General features: G+C 43.7%; 1 protein-coding gene and 1 pseudogene across 1 annotated transcript; one reads left to right on the top strand and one right to left on the bottom strand.

The window, feature by feature from the left end:
* Positions 1 to 11799: 11799 nt before the first annotated feature.
* LOC133140173 (ornithine decarboxylase-like) lies at positions 11800 to 18627 on the top strand. Its single transcript, XM_061259844.1, has 10 exons — positions 11800 to 11878; positions 12160 to 12333; positions 12614 to 12786; positions 14264 to 14480; positions 14860 to 14943; positions 16872 to 17034; positions 17130 to 17242; positions 17587 to 17688; positions 17906 to 18018; positions 18501 to 18627. Exons 1-10 carry the CDS (start codon positions 11873 to 11875, stop codon positions 18625 to 18627), a joined length of 1272 nt encoding a protein of 423 aa, XP_061115828.1. The 5' UTR covers positions 11800 to 11872.
* A 6991-nt stretch (positions 18628 to 25618) lies between these two features.
* LOC133140105 (ornithine decarboxylase-like) lies at positions 25619 to 27190 on the bottom strand (annotated as a pseudogene).
* Between the last annotated feature and the right edge of the window lie 118 nt (positions 27191 to 27308).

The following is a 27308-nucleotide window of genomic DNA, read 5'->3' as shown; positions in this document are numbered from 1 at the left end:
TCTCACTGTAGGAGGGCCAGTTTTTTCAAGATCAGTCGAGTCCAATCCTAGAGATCATTGCCTGGGCCTTTAGATCAGTTTAGGTCTCTCCAGTGATAGTCAGGAGGACCTCTCTTTCCCTGGATGTCTGACTTCAGGGCTCGGCTGGTTTCCTGAGGGTGTATTCAGTTCCACTTTCATCTACCTATCTGGAGGTCTGTGGGATCCTGTAAATGTCTGTCCTACAAGTCCACATTCTTGATCTTATCCCCCTGTCAGATCTCCACCAGGTCCAAACAGCAACACCAGGGGCCTGTTCCAAAACCAGAGATTGAGACAATGCGCTTGAAGAAGGCATGTTCATCTCTTTCCGGTTGCCAGGAGAAGAGGTCGTTTTGGCAACCAAATTGGGAGAAAATGGGAAAAAATCTGAAACTAAGTCCTGAAATCTATAATCATCTTTTCCTGTAATAAACTCTCTGTAATCATGCAATCCGTGTGCATATGGGACTTTTATTCATTGTGGCATGCATAACTATTTCTGTATTCATATTTCTATAACATGTTTTCAGAGCTTAATGAATCTCTCGAAACGTGAAAAGTGTGATTTAGATTCAAATTCCACGATGGTTGGAATGTGGATGATGAAGTCCTGTGAAGTGCATCCTCTTGACCAAGAGGTGGAGCTGTGGATCTCACATTTAAAACACAATATGATATCACGCGGTCAGGCTACTGTTTTTGCAACCAAAATGCACTGGATTTCTTTCTTCACTTACCCAGAGGGTCTACCAATCAAGAACTAACCGAGCCCACACCTGCTGGCCATGTGCAGGGTGCTGGCCATGGAGCAGGGATTTCACCTGAATGCCAAGACAACCTTTCACCACAAAAATGTTCGCTGGCTCAAGTTGCAGCATGGCTTTGTTCACTTTTTTTCATTCACTATTGAAACGCATGTTGTCATTATCAAACCACTTTTTCAATGGAGGCCCAAATGAGAAGTTCAGAAGTATGCTGGAAGCCTTGCTGTCAGCTTCTTGAATAAATTGATCTGATCTCCAGAAACAATCTATGATTTCTTGCAGGAGCTTTAAGCAGGCTAGAGAGGAATAGCTTTATTTGGTTGATAAATTTTAATGTAGATTTATTGACTTATTTTTTTTCATGTTGCTTAGCCAAAGTTTTTTATATACTGTGTTGTGAAGCATTGACAGGTTTTCTACTCTGTCAACTAAATACACTGACAGTGGACACACAGATGTTCAGAACAAAATACTGACTTGTTATGTGTCATGACCATACTCTCCAGCGTTTATTTCTGTTATGACCCATTTTGTCTTAGACCTCCGCCTCTTGATTTATCCTTCTGTTTTGAGTTGATCCATAGTTTTTCGATCCTGTTTTGCTTATCGGTTTTTGTTTCTGGATTTTGTTTTTGTTTGGACTGCCCGTGTGTTATCAACCCTTTGCCTATGACTACATCTTGGATTACCCCCGCTATATCTGTTTGCCGTTGTACCGACCCCCTTGTTTGAATCTCGTTCACAAACTGCCTGATCTCTGTTGCTACGGCTTGCTGGTTAATAAACCCTGCCTGTCTACTCTGCTGCAAGGTTAATAAAGACTCCTGTGGTCTTGCTGCTGGGTATATTGTTCTGGTCCTTGACAATGTTACAAATAAGGGAGAATATCAGGTAAAGGACAAAAAACATAAGATACTCAGGCATATAACATGCTTTCCGGGTCATCACAAATTGGGTTTCAGGCTTTGGGAAGCCGTTGAAGTCGGTCATGGTGCTGACGGTGTAGGCTCCCATGTGGTGGAACAACCCTCCTGTGCCTCTGGCAGGCTGTAATCTTCCACAATCTGGTCGTGCCCATCACAGGTCTGTCCGTAGATGGTGCTGGGGTAGAAGCACTCACCTGGCTTGCTTCTCTGCAGTGAGACAGGGATACATAAACTGAAGAGGACTCAGACACAACCTGGAACTGCAACAGTACATGGTTACTTATGCAGACACACTTACAAATGATCTGGTACTGCAGATTGGCAGGGTTGCCAGGACTATGAAAGCAGCAAAACCAATGACAAACTTCGTGCTCGTACCTTGCGTGTACTTGGCAGGACATAGGCAAAGGGGAAAACGACAAATTCGAATGAAGTGTGGATGCCGTCATTCACATAGTAACTAATAGTCTTACTGTTGGCCCCGTCTTCTTTGCCTGTGGGAGTGTGAGGAGTTGAGAGCTGCATGAGAAGAAACAGGTGACATCTTACAGGTGACCTTGCTCCACTTCATTACGTTACATTACATTAATGGCATTCTTATCCAGAGCGACTTACAGTCGATAAGACTGAGCAGGAGACAATCCTCCCCTGGAGCAATGCAGGTTTAAGGACCTTGTTCAAGGGCCCAACGGCTGTGTGGATCTTATTGTGGCTATACCGGGGATCGAACCACCGACCTTGCGCGTCCCAGTCATGTACCTTAACCATTGCATGTACCTCAGCCACTACGCTACAGGCCGCCGCACTTCAGATCTCATGAAGTATGTTGTGTGTTCAGACTATGTTGAAACAGAACTGTGCCAGACTGGGGATAAGGCTTAATTACAGAGCAAACTCACCATCATCAGCTGACTTCTCCATGTCCACCCTCTTACCGATGACATTCACAGCCAGCATGTAGGCTGACAATGGGAAGAAGCGACCTGGCTCGCTGATTATTTGGACTCCGGTGCTGATGGGGAAGTACTTGTCCAGTGCTTTGTTTATGTCAACCGCCATCTGGGAATGGGGATATCAGGGTCAGATCCAACAAAGGAACACTCTGAGTAACTCTGGTATAAGTGGTGATTGTCTAAGACTGGCCCTGAACGGCAGCAGTAATGCTTGTTCTCACTCCTACCTGATTGTTATCTGACTGTCTGATCAAAGTCACTGATTGGCCAGAGACTCCACTCACCTGGCATTTAAGTTCAGAACCATTCACTGTGTGGTGGTAAATAATAGAAACCAGCAGCAGTAGCAGAGTTGCAGAAAAATTTGCCTGCAAAACAATCAGACATCAATGACCCTTAACATCCTTTACACAATACAGACTCCTACCACACACACAAGACCACAGCTCATCAAGCCACAGATGCTTCAGTGTCATAACCATGTAATCAGCTCTGACAAATCGCCAGTCCAGTCCTCGATAGTTACGACATCTACTGGTTTCTGGTGTGTCTCAGTACTTCTGTAATTTTAGTCGTGTACAGTATTAGCTAAAGACCCACACAAGGGCGTACTTTTACAGCATTGCATGGCATTTCCAACTGTAGCTGCCAACCGAGTGGAGCTTTTCACACGGTGCCAGGTACTCACCGCCAGGTCAAAGACGTTACGGGCATTTGTGATGGCCTTCGTGTTGGCCACTGGGGTCATGCAGTAGCTGCCCACGTGGAAGCTGACCCCGATGACATCCAGCCCCAGCTTCTTTGCTTGCTTCAGGAGCGCCGGGCATCTCTCCAGCTTCACCTCAAACTTTTTGCTCATTGAGAAAATGGAACCCGAGTCATCCACGGCAATGCGGAAGACCAGCCTGAGGAAGAGGAAAGGGTGGGAGGGGCCCGGTCAAGGGTGAGTTTTTCCAAAGCAGATGCACAAATGTGGAAACTCGAAGTGTCTGCAGAGTATCGTTTTTACATTTGAAGCATCCATCCGTCCAAATATCTGTCTATCTAACTATTCACCAACCCAAATATCCTTCCATCCAAATGTTTGTCTATCCAAATATTTATAATATCTATTACTCCATCCATCTAAGTATGCATCCATCAGTCTACCCATCCAAGCATCAGCCTGTCACACAGTGCAGTCTGTAAGTACTTTGAAAGTGCCACAGCTTCTGTTCTTTTGGTGCTCCACCACATTGGATTTGAAATTAATTAATTCATTAATTCATTATCCTAACCCGCTTATCCTGACCAGGGTCACAGGGGGGCTGGAGCCCATCCCAGGATACATTGGGTGAAAGGCAGGAATACACCCTGGACAGGTCGCCAGTCCATCGCAGGGCACACACACCATTCACTGACACACTCATACCCACGGAGGAAACCCAGAGGAAACCCACATGCAAACTCCACACAGAGAGGCCCCGACCAACGGGGATTCGAACCCAGGACCTCCTTGATGTGAGGCGGCAGTGCTACCCACTGCACCATCCGTGCCACCCTGGATTTGAAGGGAAATGAGGAAAATCATGTTGAAGTGCATCTTTAATTTGAGGGTGTTTCCATCCACATCAGGTGATCTGTGTCGGAATCACATCCATTTTTATACAGAGTCCCTCCCATTTTAGGGGACCAAAAATAATTAGAGAGTTGATGTCTAGTCTAGATTCTAGATTTTGCTGCAATCTGGAGATTGTCATTTGGGTGTGACAAAATGACAAAGGCAGCAGTGTCACTTACCGCGATTGGGCATTTGATACTGGCTCCAGGCCAGTTGGTACTCCTCATTGATGTTCCCTGAATATACTTAATTTATGCATTTAATCTTACTTCAAAGGTTGGTGGAGTGCCAAGCAGAAAAGAGCAATCTGGAATTTTCACAGCATTGGGCGATCTTAACAAGCTCGGCCTCGTTGTCAAAGGTCATCTTCTGGATCCCATTGGCAGGCGGCGTAACCATGTTATTTCCTGCTTGTTATTATTCATTTGAAAAGTTTGTCAGGATTAGAAGAGATTAAATTATATACGTTATTATCTGTCATGACCTGGCACACTGGCCGTGACAAAAAGGGAGACACACACTGATTTACAGAGTTACAATAACAGCCATTAAAAACAATGTACTGAAAACAAATTGTATATACCATATTGTTAAGAGTGAACAGTTGGGGGACAAACCAAATACCTTAATTGGAATGTGAGATAACTATTAAGTAGAATGTTGGCAGAAAGGATTTCCTATCCATAGTGAAATGGAGCTGAAGATCAAATCTAATGACGGGGGATTCCCTGGGTCTGACGACTCCAAGCTGAAGTTTGAGGAGGGAATTTTACATTACATTACATTACATGGCATTTAGCAGACGCTCTTATCCAGAGCGACATACAACAAAGTGCAAATTAAACACAAGAACAAGTGCAAAGAGGACCTGAGAGGACAGTATAGTTCCGAGTCCTAGTGTAAACATGCAGAAAATGAGAACCCTTTAAGAGTACAATCAACTTTCAAACTAGCATACCACAATTGCAGCTAGAATACAAAAAATAACAATACCTATACAAGTAACAATATCTATACAATCTATACATAAAGTGCCATTACAGTCTAAGGCTAATCATGGTGGTTAGTTGGGGAGGGAAAGGTGTAGCCTGAAGAGATGGATCTTCAGTCGGCGCTTGAAGGAGGCCAGAGACTCTGCCGTTCTGACATCCACCGGGAGGTCATTCCACCACCGTGGGACCAGGACTGACAGCAGCCGTGAGCGTGAGGTGCAGGTGTGGCGAGGAGGAGGCGCCAGACGGCACGAAGTGGCAGAACGGAGGGGTCTTGTTGGTGTATAAGTCTTGATAAGGGATTGAATATATACAGGGGCTGATCGTTTAACTGCCTGGTATGCGAGCACCAAAGTTTTAAATTTGATGCGAGACATAACAGGCAGCCAGTGGAGGTTGCGGAGCAGGGGGGTGACATGTGAATGTCTGGGAACATTGAATACCAGACGGGCTGCAGCATTCTGGGTCAGTTGTAGGGGTCTGATGGCAGATGCTGGAAGGCCAGCCAGGAGAGAATTGCAATAGTCCAGGTGGGACAGGACCATTGCTTGAACAAGGAGCTGAGTGGAGTAGGTGGTGAGAAAGGGTCGGATTCTCCGGATGTTGTACAGGAAGAACCTGCACGCCCGGGGCACCGTAGCGATGTTCTCAGAGAAGGATAGCCTGTTGTCCATCACCACTTCTTGCACTAGGGGATGAGGTCACTGTGATATCCCCTAGTGAGATGGAGAAATCAGAGAAGGGAGAGGTTAAAGCAGGGATGAAGATGACCTCCGTTTTACCTGGGTTGAGCTTTAGATGGTGGTTGCCCATCCAGCTCTGGATGTCTCTCAGGCAGGCAGAGATACGGGTAGAGACCTGTGTGTCTGATGGGGGGAATGAGAGAGAGTTGGGTGTCATCGGCATAACAATGATAGGAGATGCCATGAGCAGAGATAACAGGGCCAAGGGATCTTGTGTAGATGAAGAAGAGGAGGGGTCCGAGGACTGAGCCCTGGGGGACTCCTGTAACAAGGGGGCGAGGGGTTGACACCCCTCCAGCCCAGGACACCTAGGAGGACCGGCCAGAGAGATAAGATTTGATCCACTCTAAGGCTGTGCCACAGATCCCTGTAGATGCCAGTGTAAGCCAGTCATAAGTAACATTTGGTCTCATGCGCTGCTGACTTCCCCCTCCTGGAGCATACATTGTTAGCCCCCACCGTTGGCACACATGTCTGTGGGGGAGAGCTAGAGAAGGATTCTTAGAGGCGCCTTCTTGGGCCCTGGGGGCACCCCTTTTTCTCACATTCCAGAACAGGAATATTGGAGATGGTATAAAGATGTTTCATGATAATCCCAGGTCAGAATATACTAATGCTTGGTGTTATTCTGATTGGTTCAGTGTGACTGGTGTAATGGTCTAGTTTTTGTAACAGTCTACCTTTGATAGCATAACCATTCAGGAACCGAGGGGAAACTGGGCAAAAGCTGTCTCTGTAGAAGCCATGTGTTTTAGCCCCCTGCCTGGTGGGCCTGGCTGTAAATTATAGATGGGTGACTCACTTTTAGGGTCAAGAACTAAGGCCTGGATTTCAGAGATAAGGAGAAGAAACCAAGCAATCTGGGGTTGTGTCTCCTTTCCTTTCATTCACCCAAATCAGGTTTATCCAAAAGGTATATTACCATGAGAGGCACAAATACATATTTACAGCATAATGCAGTTATCATGAAAACTCCCAACTACAGCATTCATAGATATGATGGGGCGGCCTGTAGCATAGTGGTTAAGGTCAGGAAGGGCTGCCATTTGTGAGGGGCCTGAGAGCTGGGGTTTCAATGTTGTTTAGACTACCTGTTGGGGAGTTAAGATGTATGAGTGGTCCAAGGCCAGTTGGGTCATGGGAAAAGAATCCTCCCGAACATTGGTGACCTCCCTGTGACCCCATACCTGGTCACTTCCAAGGGGGAAGACTCCGGACAATGCCACAGTGCCCTCATTTGGGCACTGCTGTCATTATACCAGTGACTGCTCTCCGAGATTAAATATTCAAAACTGCTATTAAGATAGTAAATAGACCCGGTAACACCTTGAAAACATTGCCCATGTGATCCTTGTATTATTGCATTAAGTCTTATGTAATGGTAACAGGAATTGCATGTAAAATGGATAATCAGGAGGGAAGTTTCATGATAACTGCAACATAATAAAACATAAGGGTAATCTGTTTGGTATGGATGTGATCTGATAAAATCAAGGAATCGGATGAGATACATTTCATACCAAATGGAATTTAATAAACTATAGTTTCAGTATCCTAAGGGAAAACCTACACGTCCTCTCTTGGTAATCATCTCATTTTCCCTACTCAACAACCCCCAACGGTGGGGGTCTAAATTCCAGATTTGACCACCCCTCCAGGTTGATTTATGGCACTGCCGCCTGGTTCCAAACATATGATTTGGCATAAAAGCAAGGGAGACAGACCAATCTGGGAAGATCGTATTCGACTTCCCACACAGCATATTGTACGTGTATGTAAGTATCAGAAAGGCATATTGATTGTAATTGATTGTGATATTCTAAAGCTAATAACCTACCTGTCTGCAAATAAACTATTTTTGTTTGTAACTTCCGTGATCTCCATGACTCTAATTCATCTTGTACCTTTTCAGCCTAAATTACAACTGAATACTCAGGGGGAAATGGTGGCCAAAGACCGACCGATCGGCGGGGCGGTACAGCTGTGGTAGTTCTAAGCTGTGAGGCCAGCAACTTCTGTCCCTTAAAGGGTCGGGTGAGGCACGGCTCTTGTGATTTGGTGCGAAGGGAACCCTTGGGCGTTACGGCGCTGGTTCCTGCCAAATTAGCTCTAAGGAGCCCAGTTAATGCTACGCCGACCTGGGCTCGCAACTATCATGGCAGGTTTGCATGTATTGTGTTGACTGGACCCTCAGCCTCTGAGTTCTCCACCGAACTGAGATTTCAGCAGTAATGCTAATCCTGGGAGCATATATTGAGTAATCGTGGCGCAGGTACAAGTCGAATGTAATCACTCCCGAGGTCCGTGTAAGTTGCAAACCCAAATTTCTAAATTATATTTTAAATGGAGTCAGATAAACGAGTAAAACTATAGTAACCACTAAGCGTACAATACAGCCCCGTTTGAGAACGGAGAATATTAAGAATTGTACTGATCCGTTTCTGGCCAGCTATAAGCGGGATATGGGGCAGGTCAATCCATATCCGACCCATGGAAACGGACCCAGTATATTCTTAAACATAATTGTGCTCTGTTCTTGTATGGAGGATAATAATTAACCCTACTAATGTTCTCCCAGCAACGCCAGAAGGACAAGCACGCAAAACCCCCTTCGGCCCCCGCTAAATTCCATCATTGGGTTAGCGTGGGGTTTTACACCAGGGAGGCCAAGAGGATGGAGTGGTTGACCATGTCGAACGCCGCCCGCAGAGAGATCAAGAAGGATCAGGACAGAGGAGAGAGAGGTTGCTCATGCAGCCTGAAGGGACTCATTGACAGAGAGGAGGGCAGTCTCCGTCGAGTGGCCAGGTCTGAAGCCGGACTGGTGGGGGTCCAGCAAGTTATTCTGTGAGAGGAAGGAAGAGAGTTGGTTGGAGGCAGCTCGTTCAATGGATTTGGATAGAAAAGGAAGATAGAGAAAAGAGAGATACCGGACGGTAGTTTTGAATGCAGGAGGGGTCTAGAGTGGGGTTCTAGACCTCGCTCTGAGCACGCCTATATAAACCGCTAATTACTAATGCAAACTAGCGATCTAATAATTATCCTAACAATTGCAGCGTCCAAAGTATCTAACTGATTCTGATCACCTAATCAGAATAACAGAACCCAGCGAAACTGCCGGCGGCTGGTGAAAAACACGCTAGATTCGATGACTAATAACAAAAATGCAACTGGTCTAACTAAAGCAGCAATTTGACAAGTCTACAACAGCTGATAGACTAACAAGGTTTCCTTTTTACCTACTGCTCACACTCAAAAAACACAGAAAGACAGAATAATTCATACACTTTCTCTCAGTAATCAGAGAGAAAGCCTCTTAAAGCTAGTAACTTATTTAAATGCATCTTACGATCCCTCTTAAAATAACGTGGGTTTCCCGAACACATTTGTAAAAAAAAAAAAAAAAGAAGCTGTCTCTTTAGTTCCCTCGTAAAGTTACGAGCAATCACGATCACTTGTACAGAGCGAAGAACCTGTTTAATACAGCTGGCAGTAAGGAGATTCGCCGATATCTTCTTCGATAACTCCTCTCTGAAGTGCGGCGCAAGGTGAGACTTAATGACTATTTACGATGTGTGCCTCCACGGCCATTGTTGCCATTGTTGTGTTACGACCACAGTCTATGGTGACGACAGACAACTGCTTCTAGATGGTCGATGGATTATGTTATTGTGATCTTGACCCCGCTTCATTACACCTTAAATTGTACGTATCAAAGGAACGTTTAGAAAACGTATATGATAAGACGGTTAATAAAAGTAAGTAGCAATTGTGAGGGAATAAGTAAATTAACATAGGGTATCATTAGCGTTGTCTGTTGAAGCTAGATAACTTTACAGCTATGTAACTAATGTTAACGTTACGTATGCAATGTATTTAAAAAATGTCAGGTAAAAAAAATAAAAATAAATAAAAAATAAAAAAAAAAGGGGGGGGGGGGACCTTTGTAAACCACTGCTGTAATATCAATATGAACTTACCTACTACATTAAGTAGATATGTCTAAATTAGTTTGTCAATATATGAAATTGTTTGGCATTATATAGCCAATATTTTATGGTTGTTAAAACATTTGGTGAAGAAAAATATCTTGACCCTTTTCCCAAGGAATCTACCTGTGAGTACCTTATTGATACTTTTTTTGAAATCTAAACAAACATCATCATTAGCCCAGCTAACAACACTTGGTAGCATCCTCAAAGATTGCCAAAATGTTTGTCAGGCATAAGCTACCCTTATGAAAACCATGTTCGCTGTCCCTTTAAAAAAAAGAAGTTTTGAGTTAAAAAATGTATTATTTATACTTCGAGCATTTAAAGAAAAACGTTTCAGATTGTTGCTTCTACACATCCTCTCTATCCCCCAAGTCCCTAGTTTAAATAATACTGTGCTACCCTAAGCATACCCTGACTCTGTGAATACTGGATACAGTTTGCATAATTACAGCTTGTTCTCATGTAAATACATTTAGGCTACATTTGACTAGACATTTCTGCATTTACATATACCGTAAATCCTCAAATTGTGTCCGGGGTCTTTTATTTACTTAGGCTTTATTTGGGACAGGCTTGTATTCGAGGCAGGACTTTATTTCTTATTTGGCTTCTGTTGTAGAATTTTATTCTTAGAAATAAAGTAAAAGGCTACACTTAAAGTGGGCCAACACTGTTCAACACTTCCTGTAACCGTTCAGAAATCAATTAGTGTAGGCTAATCAGGAAACACCGTTTGGTAAGTCATAGTGTCATATGTCAGTCTTAACAGACTTAGTTTATTGCAAATATTCTCAAACGCAATAAATCACATGCAAGTCCAGAATCCATAAAATAACAACTTGCCAGACACGCCTTCATGAACAATAACAAATTAGCGTAGATAACAGCAAGTTAAGGATATTTTTTTCCGAAAGTGCGTTTTATTGCGAGACATGCGTTTCGCAGCAAGCATACCGGTAGGCTATCAAAAGATTTTCGCTTTGGTTTGGGATTTAATTTACTTTTGGTCTGTTTGATTCTATTGCTAAATGTTGGGACTGATGGGCACTGAAATCGGGGGGGATTTGATGGTTCACTGTTAAGTTTTATGTAGTTGAAAGAGTGTCAGGATTTCCACCCGTCTGTTTATTGCGAGCCAAGGAAGCCGCTTTCATTCATTCATTGAACGTGCGCTGTGCTGTAAATACATGGAAACCTTATTGCGTAGCCAAGTAGCCAAAATTGAGTTAATTTTTAATTTTGCCTGATTTACTTTTTATTAAATTCGTAGGCTGGAATGCCTCGCGGCAACAATTGTGTTTAAATGTATACTGCTTCAGCCTTTGGCAAGCTACTCAGAAGGGGGCGGCAAGCGAGTGGTAGCTTGAGAGCAAGGTGTTGGAGACTCTTGGTGTAGGACAACGACTTTTCATTGGCAGCTGTATTAAACCAACCGACAATATAAAATATTAAGAAGAGCTCTTATTTAATTGAGTTAAATCGAAACAATGTCTTCTAGTGCTCATGGACTGATAGCCAATATTACCCCGGCTTGTATTTGGGGGCCGGCCTTTATTTGTCCGAATCGGCCACGCCCCAGGCTATTATCCGAGGCCCGGCTTCAAATAGAATCCCGGACACAATTTGAGGATTTACTGTAGTAGCTACACACAACTGACTAGCCTTTAAGTCAGTCATGTGAGGTTGTGCAGGCAGAGGTCTCTAGTCAAGAAAGTTGTTCTGTCTTTGCTAAGGCCTTGAAGTGATTTAAAATAACCACAGCTATTTTCTTTGCAACATTTCCCAGACTTTACACCAATGACTTCTTTCACTCCAGCAGACTTTGAATTCACTTTCCTGGAGGAGGGGCTTTGTGTCCAGGACTTCATTGAGCATAAGATGAAGGTGAGTGTGTGCACAGAATCTTTTCTGGAAGGCAGCATCTTTTTCAGAGGCTTCCTTTCAATAAGCAGCATGTTCAGGTCTTTGAAGCTAACTGTGTGGACCCGTTAGCCATTTTGTCTCTTGAAGTAAGTACTTGAAACCAGAGCAGACACTCACAGATCTCCCCAACCAGAATTTGAGATCTTTTTGGCATCTTTCCTCTTCATTTTGATGAACTCTGTTCAATGTTGTGCCTGTCGTTTGTGTTTTGTGCTTGGGGTTCTTGACGTCTGGTTCCTCAGGACTCTGAAGATGCCTTCTTTGTGGGGGACCTGGGGGACGTGCTGCAGAAGCACCTGAGGTGGGTGCGTGCCATGCCTCACGTCACGCCCTTCTACGCCGTCAAGTGCTGCGACAGCCGAGACGTTGTCATGACGCTTGCTACCCTGGGGACGGGGTTCGACTGCGCCAGCAAGGTACTGTCCTACACAGGGCCGAGGGAACACGTTTTAAATTGGGGGTGCTGAAGGTTTGCATTTTAATCACTCTGCCCAGAGGTCAGTATATGTTGTTTGAAGTACTTGGCAACTGCAAAGATATCTCTTAAAAGAACGTTTTTGTGATTAATGAACGAGTATCGGCTCATTACTGCTTATTAGTACAGGCCCAGTTAATTCCTAGATTAGACTTCATTGAAACATTTCCTGTCCTAATCTGAACCACTTGGTATGCCTGTGTCCCGGCCCCCTTTTTCAGACTGAGATCCAGCTGGTGCAGTCTCTCGGGGTGGACCCCAGCAGGATCATCTACGCCAACCCCTGCAAGCAGATATCCCACATGAAGTACGCCTCTGCCCACGGGGTCCAGATGATGACCTTCGACAGCGTGGGGGAGCTAATGAAGGTCGCCCATTGCTATGAAAACCCCAAGTGAGTGACTGCTACACTCAGTGACCACTTTATTAAGTAACTGTACACCAGTTTGTTATTGCAAATGTTTAATCGGCCAATCACGTGGCAGCAACTACAGTTGTGTTGAAGAAAATAGCAGGACAACATCAGTAACCTGATGAACCACTGTTCATCGAGTTGGGATTTCTCCTGGGATCCCACTCCTGGGATTTTTCAGGCACACCAGTCTCTAGGGTTTGCAGACAATGGTGCGAAAAACAAAAAACATCCAGTGAGCAGCAGCTGCACTGAACTGAACATACAGTGCAGTCCATAGGTATTAGGACAGTGACACATTTTTGCCCGTTGCTATGAAAACACCAAGTGAGTGACTGCTACAATCAGTGACCACTCTATTAGGTAACTCTGTACACCAGTTTGTTAATACAAATGTTTTATCAACCAATCACGTGGCAGCAACTAAATGTGTAAAAGCATGGAGACGTGGTCTCAGCTGTTCTTCAGACCAAATGTCAGAATACAAATGTGATCTAAGTGACTTTGACCGTGAAGTGATTGTTGGTGCCAGACAGGATGGTTCGAGTATCTGAGAAATTGCTGATCTCCTGTGATTTTTCACGCACACCTGTCACTAGAGTTTGCAGATGCAAAAAACAAAAAGCTTCCAGTGAGCAGCAGTTCTGAACTGAACAGTGGTGGCCTGTAGCATAGTGGTTAAGGTACATGCCTGGGACCTGGTTTGGACAGTGGTTTGATCCCTGGTGTAGCCACAATAAGATCCCCACAGCTCTTGAGCAAGGCCCTTAACCCTGCGTTGCTCCAGAGGAGGATTGTCTCCTGCTTAGTCTAATCAACTATACATTGCTCTGGATAAGAGCGTCTGCCAAATGCCATTAATGTAATGTAATTAATGTAACATACAGTGCAGTCCATAGGTATTAGGACAGTGACACATTTTTGTTGTTTTCACTCTGTATTCCAGCAAACAGTTTAAATAAAACAAAGCAGAGTAAACCGGTCTAAACAGAGTTACAGATTTAATTTGAGGGTTTTTACATCCATGTAGAAATGACAGCCGTTATTAAACATAGTCCCCCCAATTTTAGGGGACCAAAAGTAATTGGACAAATTAACACAAACTAAAATTAAGTCATCATATTCAATATTGCATTGCAAATCCTGTGCAATCAATCACTGCCTACACTTTCTACAACCCATAAACATCACCAGATGCTGGATATCTTTTCCTATTGATACTCTTCTGGTCCTACAATGCAGCGCTCTTCAGTTCCTGTTTGTTTCAAAGGCTATTTGCCTTCGGTGTGGTTTTGAGTAGGTGAAAACGCATGCTTAACTGGATTGTCAAGACTCCAAGAATCCAACACTCCACTGCTCAAGAAACATTGGTTTTATCGTTTGGTTTTATCGTTAAATTCTCATCCTTGACCTGCATGTCTCCCCCTGTTGTCCTCCTCCTCCTCCTCCTCTTCCTCAGGCTGGTCCTCCGCATAGCCGTGAATGATGCAGGTTCCATGTTCGCAATGAGCAACAAATTTGGGGCAAAGCTGGAGAGATGCCCTCTGCTCCTGGAGCAGGCCCGGGAGCTGGGCCTCGACGTCATCGGGGTTAGCTTCCATGTGGGCAGTGGCTGCACTGACCCAGAGGCCTACAGCCAGGCCATCTCAGACGCCCGCCGTGTCTTCGACATGGGGGTGAGCTCCATACACCACCTGACATGCTTCACTACAGCATGCAGCTACAGTTGGAACTGGCATAGAAAGTTGTAAAGCAACCCATTCTGACAGTAAACCCCTTAGCTTAGAGATCTTAAATTCCAACCTTTGGGGTTGTAGTTTAAATTGTATTTTATTTCATTTCTGATCTTGCAGTCATCAGCAATGTTTGTGTCTTTGCCTAATAACAAATTAAGCATTTATGTGCTGAAACCCAATGTGGTGACAAATCAGGAACTGTCATTCTGTCAGCTGATTACATGGTTTTGACATCATTGCTTTTCATCATGCAATGTGATCTTGTGTGTGTGTTGTGTAAAGGACTTGTTCTCATGATTGATATCTGCCTGTTTCGCAGGCAGAGCTGGGCTACAACATGACTCTTCTGGACATTGGCGGGGGATTCCCTGGGTCTGACGACTCCAAGCTGAAGTTTGAGGAGGTAATAATTCATACACTTTCTCTCAGTAATCAGAGAGCTGAATCACCCAAAAGCCTCTTAAAGCTAGTAACTTCATGAAATGCATCTTACGATCAGTCTTAAAATAACGTGGGTTTCCCGAACACATTTGTAAAAAAAAAAATAAAAAAAAGCTGTCTCTTTAGTTCCCTCGTAAAGTTACAAGCAAACACGATCACTTGTTCAGAGCGAAGAACCTGTTCAATACAGCTGGCAGCCAAAGTCTAGGTTCTGTTTTATTTCCATAGCTAGTATCCGTAGGGTGATACCTTTGCTAGTTTTGTTTGGCTGAGTAAGTTGTTTATTCAAATATTTGCGTGGTGCGGTATTGAAAAAAACAAAAAAAAACAAATCTGAATGATCAAATAGGCCCTAGTCCTTACTTTGTTGTACTGTTGTGGCAGTTGAAATTGTACTTCCCTCGACGGTCTTTCAGCGCACTTATCCCTGGTTATGGGTATGCACTTTGCAGTAGGTCTGCCAAATGCCATTAATGTAATGTAATGTAGTATGCATAACGATGCATGCTTTGAGAGTGTGTAATATAGTAATTCTAGCTAATATAGGTAGAATGGCTGTTGTTAGGTCTAACTGTTACTTACTAGCTACGCTGTACTTTACTCATAAAAATGAATGCAACACATTAGCTAGTTGAACAAGACAGACCAACTTATCATAGTGCTAGCGAACAGAATTTGGATAACACAAACTAATTATGAAAGTGAACATTTAATAAACTGTTAAGCTTCGCCGTAGGTACTGGCCATATGAAGTTATAGCTAGTTATCTAATCTAGCTAGATGTGAGTTAGCCATGAATGTCCTGCTGAAGATAACCATAGTCACCCAAGATCACACCATATAACAGTTAGCTTAGAGCTAGCGGTTACATTCAGTGACACATACGGTAGTTACATGTATTATTCTAGCTAACGTTGCAGACAAATACGTTATTAGCTGACTAGTTCGCTAACGTCGCACGGTTATCTCACTGAACTGGCTCGCAAAATTAGGGGGACCTTTCATAAGTTTGTGTTTAATTTCATACAGTGCAGGTCGGGAAACCGGATACCCCGTACTTCATCTTTACTAATGGTAGCCAATATAGCTAGCCACATTACATTAGCAAGATAGAGGTCCCTGACGAAGGAGTGCAGCTCAGAGTACGCCATCCAGGAGTGCTGTAAGTTTTCTGTTTATGTACACCAAACTAGCTGGCCTCTTTTTGGCCGCCCTCGCTTTAACTTACTTACTGTATCCGATAAAGGTAAAGCAATACAAATGATCGCAAACTATGATGCAATTACCTTCTAATTGTGCGCTGTCCCTGCAAAAGAAACAATAAAATAAATAATTACTGCACTGTTTTCATGAATTGAGTGCTTGCTTGCCACTTTAGGACAGTCCGTCAGGCTGGCTGCTGCTAGCTACTTTCAGTGTGCTAAATGATGCAGTTGCTGAACATAACGGTCTCTCGTGATTCTCTTGTCCGTTGAAGAATAGTACGTCAATTAGCCTGTGTCTCCTCCATGTTAAGTCTATGGGAATGGGAATTCTTCCGTCATTATGTGGTGTATCTTGGAATCTTTTGGTTTTTTTTATCTTATTCTTATTTAGTAGCTATATATATATATATATATATATATATATATATATATATATATATATATTCTCACGTTTTGAGCACTTCATTTTTCAGTGGTGATTGGCTAAGAAACAAGTGACGTGAAACTCAACATCGATTGACGATCTACTCATGCCTTTTTGCTTGGCAAAGAAGTTTAAGTTCCTCTTACGAATCTGTTCGCGACATCCACGTAATGAGAACGTTCATTGATTAAGAATCTTGTTAATCCGAAAATCCAAGGTTGTCTGGAAACCCACCCCTGACCTGTACATGCTCGTCCCCAGTTCACAGCAGTTATAAACCCAGCACTGGATAAGCACTTTCCAGCCCACTCTGGGGTCCGAGTAATCGCAGAGCCAGGCCGCTACTATGTGTCTTCAGCCTACACGCTGGCCGTCAACATCATCGCAAAGAAAGTGGAGATTGAGGAGAAGATGGCCTGTGATGGTAAGTGTGTGTCTGGGGGTGAAATGGGCCCTGTTTCTTCTCCTACAGCTGTAACCCCAGCTCCAATCAGACTCCATTTTCCCCCACTCCCACAGATGAAGGTGATGGGGCCAACAAGAGGACCTTGATGTACTATGTGAATGACGGGATCCATGGCTCGTTCCTCGCCATCCTTTTTGGCACCAGCTATTTGCCAAGTCTGTACAAGGTGTGAGCACAAAGCCCTTCACTTTGTAAGGTGCTTTCATTGTCCTGGCAACATGTGTTTATTCAGTTCCATTCAATTTCATTTGCATCGCGCTTTTTACCACACAAATTTTCACAAAGCAAGCAACCCAGGCCTGAAAAATCCGTGCTAATGGAATAATGAGGTGGAAAACAGGAACGGACATGGTAAATAATGTGTCGTCATAAGTAGCCTCGTTACAGCCTCGTTACAGTGCCAGGTTGTGTGTGTGTGTGTGTGAGAGTGTGTGTGAGAGTGTGTGAGAGTGTGAGTGTGAGTGAGTGTGAGTGTGCCCTCCTATATGAGCTGTCCACGTGTCGTCACAGAAACTCAAGCCGGACGAGCGCTTGTACCACTGCAAAATCTGGGGCCAGACCTGTGATGGGACAGACTGCATTGTGGAGCAGTGCATCCTGCCGGACCTGCAGGTAAATGGTTGGAATTTACACAAGCGCCCATTCACACACTCACTCACACAACGGCGATTTGCTGCCATGCAAGGCAACAAACAGCTCGTTAGGAGTATCTGGGGATTAGGTGTCTTGTTCAGGGACAATTCGAAACACCCCGGGCAGGATCGAACCGGCAACCCTCCGACTGCCAGACAACTGCTCTTACCGCCTGAGCCAATGTCGCCCCTTGCAGGTGGGCGAATGGCTGCTGTTCCACAACATGGGGGCCTACACTGTGACCGTATCCTCCACCTTCAACGGCTTCCAGAAGCCTGAAGTCCACTATATCATTTCCCGGAGAGCGTGGTACGTCCCCAAGTATCTTACATTTTCTGTTGTGTTTTCCTTCATTTGTAACATTTAGTTTACAGTGAAGGTGCACAACGGTCAACAAAAACAGAATTCTGTCTGTCGGTCATTAAAGCTGTGGTGTGGTTTTCAATCCAAATTTTTTTCAGTGTATCTTCATAGGTTTCTATTATTTTCACTAAATAAAGTCAGTCATTGACAGTGGAGTATAGAAATTATGCCTTTGACCATAACATCATTAAAAAAAAATGGGTCAACATTAACATTCATCAACTGACTAAAAAATATCAGGAACTGTCATCAGAATCTTAATATCGATTATGCAAAGTTATGCATTCTGACTGCAGTAAAGGATTAAAATGTTTGTCCTGGTGAACACAGCTGTGAGTTTGAAAACCATTGTAGATCCTGACCTCCTGTGACCGCCCTGCCCCCCCCCCCCCCCCTCCTCTGCTAACCCCTCCCTCTCATGTCTCCAGGCAGTGGATCCAGCAGATCTCTGCTCAGGGGCTCCCCGTTTCAATGAAAGAGGCCTGTCCCAGCCGTACCCCACCCTGCTGTGTACGAGAGAGCAGCCTGGAGCTTCTGGCCAAGCCCTGCCTTTGACTTGGTTTCCATTCGTTAATGCTTCTGTAACTGACTTTTTTTCCTGCGGTGTGGGGTATTTAGCCCTATGCTCAACCCAGAGGTCCCGAGACTGCTGTATGCGGATAGCTCATTAAATTAATCCTCTTCGCCAGGAGGTGGCGCTGTTAATTTCCTGTTTTAAAACGGTTCAGAGTAAGAATTTTAAAAAACTTTTTTCCACAATTGGGGGTTAAATTCAAAGTCGACTGATAAAGAGAATTATTGTCATACCTTGCCATTTCTGTAGATAAGGTTGTGATTTTTGGTGATTTGAACATACACATTGACAACCATGATGATCCCCTAGGAACAGCCTTTGCAACTATGACTGAATCTATTGGTTTTGTACAGAATGCCTGTGGGGCCACTCACAACTGTAACCATACATTAGACCTACGGCTATGGGATCAGTGTTTAAATATAAACATTGAACCCCATAACCCTGTATCCGACCATATCGGACCAACAGATTAACCAGTTAACTCTTACTCTTAGAATCACACTGGGATTGCTGCCTGACGTCACAGCAAGTGCTAAAACAAAAAAAGAAAAACCAAAAGAAAGGAATGTCAGTGTGTGTAATTCCTAGTCGTAACACTTGTTACCTAATGTTTCCTGATGAGCTGGTCGGCGCCTTGCATGGCAGCCAATCACCGTTGGTGTGCGAGTGTGTGTATGAATGGGTGAATGAGAAGCATCAATTGTACAGCGCTTTGGATAAAGGCGCTATATGAATGCCAACCATTTACCATTTATTGCCAATTTCACTTTGATTTTATTTACAATAATTGTTAGGGGTGCCAATAATTTTGGCACCTTATTGAAATAAAAGTATATTGTTTTCCTGTATGTTTGAACATGTAATAAAATGTAGCCATATTCAATATATAATTTTCTAAGGGTGCCAATAATTCTTGAGCCCACTGTATAGATCATTGGATTCACTAAACATATGATCATCAGGACCAAGCAATCGTGAAGGACAGTAAGGAATAGGCCATCACGTCCTCCATCAGCGGAGTATCATCATTCAGAAAAACGTTTTAAGTGTCCATATGTAATGTACTTATTTTGCAGTCACTTCAGTTATACCTAGTGTATGCCTCCCCATATTACCCCCCCCCCCCCTTTTCAGCCCCAACACAGGTTGGCACGGTGTTAAAATGCTATAGCCAATTTTGAAATGAAGCAACCAATAGAATTTAACATTTAATTCAAATATGAACCAGAAAACACTCTATACTAATATATAGGTCAATATATTCCAGTCTAATTTTCCATTCTTTCATTATTTATTATGGATTTAAAAGCATTTACATTTAAGTAATTTGGCAGACGCTTTTAATCCAATGCGACTTACAAGTGCATAGGTTCTTCCACAAGCTAAAGCATCATATCCATAACTAGTAAAATGCATATGAAGTGCTGTTCTAAACAAATAATTTTTGGGGTTAGACAAGAGGGATATCAGAAAGGGGTGGGGGGGACTAAGTTACAGTTTGAAAAGGTGTGTTTTTAGTCTGCGTCAAAATAGGGGGAGGGATTCTGCTGTCCTGACAGTGGTAGGCAAGTCATTCCACCTCTAAGGAACCAGAACCGAAGACGGAAGTGAACGTGCAGCTGGAGTGGTGTTACAGAGAGGTTGGTTGTTGTGAAGCTCCTTGTGAGGACCAGGTAAAGAAGGTTGCCTGCTTTTTGGGTGGGAGGGGAAAGTGTGAGGGTAAGGTCAAAAGAAGAAAGGAGGGAAAGAAAGGTAGACTGGGTCGACTGAGTTGAGGTTGAAGTCACCCAGGAGGATCAGGGGAGTGCCATTGTCTGGTGAGGAGCTAAGGAGGATGTCCAGCTCATCCAAGAAGCTCCCCAGAGGACCCGGGGGGCCAAAAACGGTAAAGAGTTTGCATGGGAAAATAACAGAAACTGCATGAAATTCAAAAGAGGAGAAGGAGAAGAATGAGGAGAAGACACTAGATCTCCATGAGGATGAGATTAGGAGACCTGGGCCACCTCCTCTGCCAGAGGTTCTGAGCATATGGGAAAAAGAAGGCAGAGGAAAGGGCAACCAGGGTGGCTGTGTTCTCTGGTGAGAGCCACGTTTCTGTTAAGGCAAGAAAGTCAAGGTTGAGGTGGGAGGCATATGCTGATATGAAGTCTGCTTTCTGGACGGCTGAAGTCTGCACAAGTTGTGAGCATAAAGCCCTTCACCAATACGCTGCTTCCATAGTCCTGGCAACACTGCCAAGTTGTTCAGTTCAGTTTTAATACAGCTTTTTACAACACAAATTGTCACAAAGCAGCTTTACAAAGAGCCCAGGCCTGAGACCCCCTCTGAGCAAGCCTAGTGGCAAGGAGAAACTCCCTGATTAACAGGAAGAAACCTTGAGCAGAACTAGGCTCAGAGGGGGAATCCATCTGCCTCTGGATTGGGCAAACAGTGAGTTTAATAGCAGTATTTTATATCATATATAAATAAGTTAAATTAAGAAATTAAATCAATAATTATGCAAATAAGTATTGAATACACCTTCAGGTGCTACTTGGACACGTCATCAGTGATGGACCCAGGTCATAGGGTGTTTCGGGTCTTTAATCATCAGACACTTTCGCCTGGGCGACCCAGCCAGGCGTCCAAGATCACCCCCGGCTTGTGTCCAAGTGCCGCTCTACTCCACGGATCCCCCCTATGGATCCACAGCCACCGCAAGGCCTTTTCTGCTGCCTTCAGGATGTTCTTGATGGCTCTCCTAGACTGCAGTCCTTTCACTCCAAGGAGTTTGAGAATTCGCTGTTGTGAGTGGCCAGCAAAGCCTCGGCACCCAACTTCAATTGGCTCACAGCGGGCTTTCCAGCCGTCGCTCCAGCATTCTGTGATGAGTTCCGCATATTTGGCCCTCTTGCGCTCGTTGGCCTCTTCAATCCGTTCCAGGAGTACCACTTGCTTTGTAGACTCCGGTGTTAACACCAGTAGGCACTTCTCCTTTCCACAGGCTTTGTCATAGCGTGTTTTGGGAAAATAGCCTAGACCTGCCCACCCCATCGCCACAGATATGCAGATAACAAATATGTATATGATTATCTGGGAAGGTCCGGTTCTTGGCACAAGGAAGGCAGAAGTAGCAGGTTAGCTGAAACCGGGTTCAGGTTGTGATGCTTGAGCAGGGAGAGGAAAGCAGAAACAGAACAATGATGAGTGGATGGTGAAAGTGGTAATATTGGATTATGTGTCCTCATAAGTAACCTCACCTTGCTACAGTGCCAGGTCGTGTGTGTGTGTCCTCCTCAGTGAGCTCTCCATGTCTCGCCACAGAAACCCAAGCCGGACGAGCCCATGTACCCCTGCAGCATCTGGGGCCAGACCTGTAACTGGACTGCATTGTGGAGCGGAGATCTGCTGGATCCACTGCCTGGAGATTGGAAAGGAGAGGCGGGGCCTTAATCATTTTTTTAATGATGAAGCAATTTTTTTTCACTGTGAATAATTGACGATTTATTTTGTGAAAATCATAATAACCTATGTTGATACACTGACGGTTAGGACCAAAAACATTTTGATTCAAAACCACACCACAGCTTTAATGACCAACAGACAGATACCATCCCTACAGTGAAGCATGGTGGTGGCAGCATCATGCTGTGGGGATGTTTTTCAGTGGCAGGAACTGGGAGACTAGTCAGGATTGAGGGAAAGATTAATGCAGCAATGTACAGAGACATCCTGGATGAAAACCTGCTCCAGAGCGCTCTTGACCTCAGACTGGGGTGACGGTTCATCTTTCAGCAGGACAACGACCCTAAGCACACAGCCAAGATATCAAAGGAGTGGCTTCAGGACAACTCTGTGAATGTCCTTGAGTGGCCCAGCCAGAGCCCAGACTTGAATCCGATTGAACATCTCTGGAGAGATCTGAAAATGGCTGTGCACCGACACTCCCCATCCAACCTGATGGAGCTTGAGAGGTGCTGCAAAGAGGAATGGGTGAAACTGCCCAAAGATCGGTGTGCCAAGCTTGTGGCATCATATTCAAAAAGATTTGAGGCTGTAATTGCTGCCAAAGGTACATCAACAAAGTATTGAGCAAAGGCTGTGAATACTTATGTACATGTGATTTCTTAGTTTTTTTTTAAAAATACATTTGCAAAAAAAAAAAAAAAACGTCTTTCATGTTGTCATTATGGGGTGTTGTGTGTAGAATTTTGAGGAAAAAAATGAATTTATTCCATTTTGGAATCAGGCTGTAACATAACAAAATGTGGGAAAAGTGAAGCGCTGTGAATACTTTCCGGATGCACTGTATTTCTGACAAAATGGCTTCTTTGGGTAAATTATTCCTCAAAACATGAAATATGTGACTAAGAAAACTCTAAACTTTATTTCTGGGATTGCAATTTTGGTTGGAACAAAAACTATCATCCACAGTGGTCCCACGGGACTGAGTTTGAGAAGCACTGCTGGATGCGGTTAGTTCATTACTTATCTGAAGCCCTGTTAAATAAATCCTCTTCGCCAGAAGGTGGCGCTGTTAATCTCCTGTTTAAAACAGGGTGTGATATCACATGGCTAGAGTTGCAGTAGTACCGGGACCCAGCTCTATTGCGTTGTGCTGTAAAACATCCAGTAGATGGCGGTAATGCACAAATCTTAGTTTTCAAACCGCTGTAAAATGGCACGAAGAGAAAGACGTTCTCCAAAAATGAAGATAACTAGTGAATGATTTCGACACACAGGTAAACCCTTGCCTTTAGTTCCAATATGGCAACTCGGCTTTTTTTTTTTTTTTTCAACGGTTGCTTCTTGGTTATTATTGTCTGTGAGTATTTTCGGTTTATCAATGTTGTGTACCTATGAAAATGTACCTAATTGTTACCGAGTACTGATCCACACGGTTCTTTGGCTAGTGCTAGCTATAGGTTTTATTGGTAGCAAACGCTATGTATATCTGTTAGAGGCCTTGTAAGCGTATACTCAGCTTATACCATGGTCTGGGTGAATTCCTGATTCTGTTTGGATATTAGGTGTTGATTAAATTAGTATAACGCTTCAACTTTTGGCAGGTAGTCCAGAGGTGCGTTCAAGATCGCTAACGTTCGCGAACATATTCAAACTTTTTTCTGTTCGCTGACAGAAATGGCTGCCGACGGGGCAGACGCGCAGAGAACCAAAAAATAACTTGACTGTTATAATACATTGTGATATTTGTTCTCGCCTCGGAAAAAAAAAAGGGAAAAAAAATAGAAATAAGCAACGAATCAGCTAGCTGGCATTGTTAAATCTAAGTTGCATCCATTTGTATTTAAAATGCGTTGGTGGCGAACTAAATGGAATGCTCATTTAAAATCTTTCAACAGTAACTGCTGTAAACAAGCCGTTAACGCTCACCGTCTTGAACCCACCTCAGGTCAAGCCTATTCACTGTTCTACATGAATACGCTGCTGGAAGACAGACCAAAGCCACACTGCGATACAAGTTAAACAGATTATTATTATTATTATTATTATTATTATTATTATTATTATTATTATTATTATTATTATTTGTTATGTCAATAAAGCTAACGTTATTTGCATTTCAAAATTGTGAAATGGCATCTGATATAAATGGTTTTGTAAAGTACAGTAACGTAAAGCCCAGTCTCCAACAAACAGCCGAGACTAGACAAATCTCAGAACATCCGTGTTTAAATCGCAAAACTTGGCAGTCCACACCAAAACGCCCAGTTAACAAATAAACAACTGTTTTCATGAGGACCCAAGTTAACCATTACGTTAAATCACTAATTGTTATAAAACCCTGGGCTTAAGACTTGACATGCTCAGTTTTTGAAACGCCTGCTGCAGAGAGGCAACGTTCAAAAACTGGACAGTTCTCACCGATAAAACTTTCTTCTGAAGACTTTCGGCTGTTTGGTGGAGACAGATAGGTAATCGCCATAAGCTCTGTAATGTTTTGGTAGATTGCTAACGTTACGAGCGATGTGAGGTCCTGAAATGGTGGTTTGTAAACTGACAGCGCTCAATTATCTATAATCTTTTCCTTTTTTGGCTGTCACACCGTACAAAATAGAGAAGCTGGCTATGTTGGCTAAATTGTGTGATGTGTGGCCTAGGATGATTTCAGCGGAGATAAACTTTTCTGTGAAACAGGCAGTTGCAACAGTAGTGTAAAGAATTCAAGGTGGAGTTGTGAATATGAAACCAATTTAAAGATAAGAAGGATAAGAACAACACATGCATAAATGTTTATTGTAATTATATACAGTGCAATGTATTTTCAATTAGTCTCTGGTTTTCTGAAGTTTTCAATTAACAAATGTGGGAACATATGAGCCTTATTGAAGACTCATAACTGTAAGCTAGCTGTCTAGTTCTGCATATAGTGTGAGGGCAGCATTACTAGGGGGTGCACTTTGGTCTAACCACCCTGCTAGCTGTGCCAGTATCCACGATATACCACAGGTTCGCGTTCCATAATGTTTGTGTGTTTTAGCTAAAGACACACAAACATCGTTGACTGTCGGTGATTGCATTGCTTAATTTAAGTCATTTTTATTGCCAAGGTCCCACACCTTGTTTTATGTGCCTACATTGGCTGCTGAGGGAAAGATTAAAAGCAATTTTCATGAAAACACGACAACCAGGGTTGAAATCCTCTCTGTGCTAAAAGTTGACAGTCAGGACAGGTAGTTTTACAACACTTAATTCCGAATGACCAGGGGTGGAAAGTGATTGAGTAAGTACTATTTTGAGGGATTTGTACTTACAAATACTCTGTCCCTTAATTCAATCCCTAACAATAACAAAAATAAGTTTTTCCTTTTTAATACACCAATACACACTTCAATGAGAAAACATTTTAACTTGACTTGTGTGTTTTTCGTTAGATTTCGAGACTTTGAATAACATTTTGGGACTACCGATGCTTTGAATTAAGAACAATTTTGGGATAGATTCTCCATCCCTACTAAGTGGAGCATTTCATGTGTTGCTCACCCCCATGTCGAAGACATGGCGGGCATCTGAGATGTAGGCCTTGGGGTCAGTGCAGCGGCTGCCCACGTGGAAGCTAACCCTGATGATGTCGAAGCCCAGCTCCCGTGCGCGCTCAAGGAGCAGTTGGCTGGTCTTCAGCGTCGCCCCGTATTTCTTGCTAAGACACAGTGTGGCCATCGAGTCATCCGGGGCGAGGCGCAGCACTAGCCTGAGCAAGAGGAGAAAGAAGGAGAGGGCGGGCGGCTTAAGGGTGAGATTTTCCACAGCAGATGCACATGGAAACTGTCATCCGAAGACCCGCGTTTCTACATTTCTAGTTATCCATCCATTCATCAATCCATCTGTAAATAGGTTCTCCACACCTGAAACTGGACACTCCTGGATTCAAACGCCACAACACCTTAAACTGCTGCAGGCCCAAAAACCCACAGCCCCTAAAACCAGCTGCCTTCCAGTTAATGAGCCAACAATAAGATAAACTATCTTGGTGACATATTCACCAACATCCAGGTTACAAGTTGTTAAATATTGGTACTGTATTAATCTGATTGGATGGTTTGTCCAGTACAACAAGGTATTTATTTATTGTGTGTTGTGGACTGAAGCAGAAAATGGCAAAAGAATATATCACCTTGTTACTTAGCGTTTTCATAGCAGCGCGCAACCTTCATGAGCTCCCCCTCGCTGTCAAAGGTCATCATCTGGATCCCGTGGGCAGAGGCGTACTTCATGTGGGACATCTGCTTGCAGGGGTTGGCGTAGATGATCCATTAAATAATTATGTGAAGGGAAAGGACCTCGGTTTTTCAGAAAATTTAATTTAAATTCCATGTATACTTCATCGCCATGTATACAGCCTGGTTGAGCCTGGCGAGAGTATGGCGTATGGCGTTTTTGTGGGTGTTTTCTCTCTTGATATTGGACTGATGACATGAACTGATATTAAATCAAATTAGCATGGCATCTGACAATTGTCAATTTGTCTGTTATAATACCAAGCATCCATACACTATCCTCTGCCAGGAAAACTGCTGTAACATATAGGGCTGTTCCTTGCTGAACAGTCGAACCCTATCCCCAGGGTGGCAAGTGTCATGACAGCAGGACGGCTGTTTTTGCACTTGATGGGGTAGAAGGGTATGATACGAGGCAAGGCACACACCCACCTCAGGTGCTTCTGCAGCACATCCCCCAGGTCCGCCACGTAGAAGGCGTCTTCAGATTCCTGGGGAATGACGAGTGGGGACGTTGAGCACAAAATGCAAACCAACAGGCTACGAGGCAAGACACCAAACCACAGGTCAGGAAGATCTGAAAGTGTCTGCAGGCTTCAGGTGTTTAATTCAAGAGACTGAGTGGCTAAAGAGTCAAAGGCCTGAACTGGCTGCTTATTGAAAGGCAACATTTGCAGATGCTGTAGCCCTCTTGGAGATCTCTGTTCCCACATTCACTCACCAACATGGATGACTCATTCATCTTCGTCTCAATGAAGTCCTGGGCACAAATCCCCTCCTCCAGGAAAGTGAGGTCAAAGTCTGCCGGAGTGAAAGAGTTCATGGTCTTGCAGGTTCTTTAAATATGTTTCTTTTAAAAAAAATAGAGACAAGGGAAATGTCACAAGGAAACTAGACTAAAGACCTATTGTTGTACCACCCTGTATAACTGACTTAGCTGC

The sequence above is a fragment of the Conger conger genome, chromosome 1 (assembly GCF_963514075.1).
Source record: "Conger conger chromosome 1, fConCon1.1, whole genome shotgun sequence".
NCBI classification, from domain to species: Eukaryota; Metazoa; Chordata; class Actinopteri; order Anguilliformes; family Congridae; genus Conger; species Conger conger.
Note: the sequence above shows the minus strand (reverse complement) of the source record. Positions and strands in the feature narration are given on the sequence as shown.

Bases quoted from the DNA above. Each gene is read 5' to 3' on its own strand.
- LOC133140173 (XM_061259844.1), top strand. The intron at 14,944-16,871 runs GTAATAATTCAT...GCTCGTCCCCAG, and splicing joins CCAAGCTGAAGTTTGAGGAG to TTCACAGCAGTTATAAACCC. The intron at 17,243-17,586 runs GTGTGAGCACAA...GTGTCGTCACAG, and splicing joins ATTTGCCAAGTCTGTACAAG to AAACTCAAGCCGGACGAGCG.